Source organism: Physcomitrium patens, chromosome 1, assembly GCF_059467195.1.
Source record: "Physcomitrium patens ecotype Gransden chromosome 1, ASM5946719v1, whole genome shotgun sequence".
Lineage (NCBI taxonomy): Eukaryota > Viridiplantae > Streptophyta > Bryopsida > Funariales > Funariaceae > Physcomitrium > Physcomitrium patens.
The window spans coordinates 12,784,162-12,787,845 of record NC_143410.1 but is presented as its reverse complement, the minus strand read 5'-3'; the positions used below and the strand labels follow the sequence as shown (position 1 = coordinate 12,787,845).

Below are 3,684 nucleotides of genomic sequence, written 5' to 3'. Positions count from 1 at the left end.
TGTAATGAATTAGAATTAATCCCACGGCTGCAGCTGCATCAAATACGTTGCACAGTGTTGGCATCACAAAATCAACAACACAAAAGTGAAAAATGTGACACCCAGACAAAGGATGGATTTGTGCACAATTAAGTGTTCCAACAGCAAAAAAGATGCTAAGAAAACTGGGGGAGTCTCGCTACCCACCACAAGAATCAACTCAAACAATCCATGGAAAAGTAATAACGCTGGGACTCGACACAGATACACCCCCGTCAGAAATTGGGCTGAATCAACGGGAAAACGGCAAAAAACGAACGGGAAGGATCCGGTAACGGTGACAAGGCGGGACGAGTGAAGTCGGGGTGCGGCCACCAATGCTAGCAACGCCTCGAGCTGCAATCTTCGGCAGGTGGGTCAAGCAGCGCGCGAGCCAATCGCGCCTCCCGATTGCTCCTGGAAGTGGATAACACTTCAGATATGACGCTCGCCGAGGCGATCCGCTTGCTGCGGCAGGGCTTCTTCATGTTCACAGCCCCGTCGGTGGAGTTGTCGCAGTGCAGCATCCGTAGAAGCCCTCCGCAGAGCCCGTCTCAGTTGGCATTCAGACGTGACGATCAGTGCGTGTGAGTGCATATCCCCAGGCGGCGTGATGTCGTGCACCGCAGCGCTGTCGTCTGGATTCGCCGTAAAGTGCGCCTCCCTGGCGTGGGCCAAGAGTGGCATCTCCGGCGCCTCGGTCACCTTTGCGGCCCCCTCCGTCTCTACCGTTGTGGCCAGGAGCTCTGTCGTTAGATCATGCAGGGGTGACGAGAGTGAGACCGTGAGTCGCCGCGCGGCGCTCGCCTTGGTTGCTGGTGTAGTCGCTGCCAGCGCGAGGATCGCGCCTGCCAATGCTGCGTATGGAGAGAGCGGTGCGTGAAGTTGCTAGAAGTGGAGTGGGGATTCGGGAATAGTGTATGTGGTATGGGTGTCCTGAGTTATGACTTCGAACGTGGTACCGTTTATGAGTATTCATGTTTAAAAGCATTTATCTATTGATCTATGTGTTGGAAGTTGATGCTGAGAATTCGTGATGTCATACGTCTGGCAGCTAATGTTTTTGGTGCCCCCAAGCAATCTACTGGCTTCTCCCCATTCACCGGCGATGGCTTTTCCCTAGATATTCCCTCGAAGTGGAATCCCAGTAAAGAAAAGGAATTCCCCGGAACAGTGCTGAGATTTGAAGATAACTTCGACGCTACCAACAATCTGTTTGTGTCTATTACCCCCGCCAGTAAGGGCAGCATAACAGAATATGGATCTCCAGAGAAGTTTTTGGATGAGGTGGGCTCTCTCGCACCTGCTGTATCTACGTCAAGAATTGATTAATGAAGAAGTAATTCTTCCAATATTTCAATGAATTTGTGCAATTTATAAATTCCCCTAATTTACTTGAGACTTAGCAATTGGCATTGTAGATGGCTAGTGCTTGTTATGATCAGTCTGGTATTATATATTTCCATCCTTGCTTATATGATCAATGATCGTTGCACAGTCACAATTCTCTCTTTTGAAGCAAGGCTTCCCACGCAATGAACGCCTACTTTGCATGCCCATGTGGCTGATTGCAGGTCTCCTATCTGTTCGGGAAGCAAGCCTACAATGGCAAGACTGCATCCGAAGGAGGATTTCAGAACAATTCTGTTGCAACTGCAGCGATTCTCGAGGCGAAATCAGTGGAATTAAAAGGCAGACCCTACTACAAGTTGAGTGTGCTCACTAGAACCGCTGACGGAGATGAAGGAGGCAAGCATCAGCTGATCGCAGCCACTGTGAAGGATGGTAACCTGTACATGTTGAAGGCTCAAGCCGGTGACAAGAGATGGTTCAAGGGTGTAAAGAAATTCGTAGAGGGTGCATGGAACACATTCACTGTGGCTTAGTTTCTACACTAACTTCAATACTGTGGATCACCCAACACGATCGTTTTCACAGTTTGAAGATTCTACCGGATCGGATCACTGTCGAAATGTATCGGGATTGGTTTGTGGAGGATACAGATGCCGTTTTCCGCATTCCATTTTCCCGGCCGAGGTCATCTGCTGGCACGTAGATACTGTCTAACTGGGCTCATCTTATGCATGCCTCCCTTGTTGAACGCGAGTAAGGTGACTGAATTCAACCGAGTCTGGCTGCATCTTGGAACACCGATCTATGGGTCGGACTTCTCTTGTCAATATATCCTCATGAATTATGTAGGCTATACGTGAACAAATCAATATTACAGACTGAACTAATCCATTGGTATGCTGGATTGTTGCCCTGTGAACGAGATGAATACGTGCAGTATGGCTCCTGATCATTGCCTGACGTTAAAATTGTCACGACTTCTGTGCACCGAGGCAAAGTGTGTTGTAGGCTTAATGGAAAAAATTGAATTTGCTCATTCATAGGTTATATGCAAGTGAGCATGTTAAACAATATACACGCAATTGTTGATGAACTTGTTGATTGTGAATTTGCCCTCATTTCTTGATAACTTTCTTGCGCCAGTATCTCTAACAATGCAATTGAATACTTCAAATCAATAGATTTTTTTTTAATTTCATCTAACAAACTATGTGTTTGAAGAAAATTCTTTACCACCGGTAATATTCAAAGGTGGACAGTTGACATTCTTTCCCAACATTGTAACCGCTGCTCAATATGCTTCTGAATTTATATAAATTATAAATCAATTTTAAGACTATGATTTCTCCAACCTTACTAATGTGTGCAATGCTTGACTTTGTAGTTGACCAAGATTAAAACCACGATCACAACAAATCTATGTTCAAACACTTAATTATAATAAATATATAAAAAAATCACGCACAATATACACTAGTTATGATGCAATAATATATACGCATATCTCTGTAAGCTTAATGTATATATATATATATATATATATATTTATAACTTCATCAAATTAATTTCCTACACTTTTAATAATCTTAAAATACTTCAATATTTTATCACGGAAAATATAATCATCGTAGAAAGAAGAAGTGGTATTGCAAGTCCTAATGAAAAACTGTATCCAACTCATAATGGAAGAAACACATCCCATTCAATTGGTTATCTTCACGCTTTATATATAATATACTGGAAATTAACTTTTGAAATCATGATACAAAATAAACGAAAGGAAAAAGGCCAAGAAAAGAAAAACAATAATAAAAAGAAAAAAAGTCGTGTGTTATACAGTCTCGGGCACCGAGACCGACTTAAGCAGATTGCGCTTAATAAGCTTAAATGTTTTAAAATTCAACGACTTCTTTATTTATATATTTACTAGGAATCTCTGCTCGCATACAGAAGGGTATCTGGTCTAGTGGTATGATTCTTGCTTAGGGTGCAAGAGGTCGGGAGTTCGATTCTCCCGATACCCCATTTTGATGAAAGTATATTGCAATGGAGAGCTGCTGATCGCTAAACTACCTGTTTTGGAGATTTCACAATGTTGTAATTAGGTGAAATATCCGTTGATTAGGTTGTGTAAATATCCGTCGATTAGGTTGTGAAAGTATCCGTTGATTTCAAAATGGTTGTGTAAATGAAACATTCCTATGGAATAAAAGGAGATAGTTTCTGGAATGCAATAAACGTGAATGAAATTTATTTTCAAATTGTGTATAGAACAAATTGATTGTTTAAACTATTTTGAGATCAACTCTTCTT

General features: G+C 42.5%; 1 protein-coding gene and 1 non-coding gene across 2 annotated transcripts; both read left to right on the top strand.

Annotated features, from left to right (window-relative positions):
• The first annotated feature begins 543 nt into the window (after positions 1-543).
• Positions 544-2,268, top strand: LOC112278047 (oxygen-evolving enhancer protein 2, chloroplastic). The gene is made up of 3 exons (XM_024511461.3): positions 544-893; positions 1,073-1,305; positions 1,593-2,268. Exons 1-3 carry the CDS (start codon positions 632-634, stop codon positions 1,902-1,904), a joined length of 807 nt encoding a protein of 268 aa, XP_024367229.1. The 5' UTR covers positions 544-631; the 3' UTR covers positions 1,905-2,268.
• A 1,055-nt stretch (positions 2,269-3,323) lies between these two features.
• On the top strand, positions 3,324-3,395 carry TRNAP-AGG (transfer RNA proline (anticodon AGG)). The gene has a single exon. It is a non-coding gene; the product is annotated as a tRNA-Pro (tRNA).
• Positions 3,396-3,684: the final 289 nt, after the last annotated feature.

Bases quoted from the DNA above. Each gene is read 5' to 3' on its own strand.
- LOC112278047 (XM_024511461.3), top strand. From the start codon at position 632: ATGTCGTGCACCGCAGCGCTGTCGTCTGGATTCGCCGTAAAGTGCGCC. The intron at 894-1,072 runs GTGCGTGAAGTT...TACGTCTGGCAG, and splicing joins TGCTGCGTATGGAGAGAGCG to CTAATGTTTTTGGTGCCCCC. The intron at 1,306-1,592 runs GTGGGCTCTCTC...GGCTGATTGCAG, and splicing joins CAGAGAAGTTTTTGGATGAG to GTCTCCTATCTGTTCGGGAA.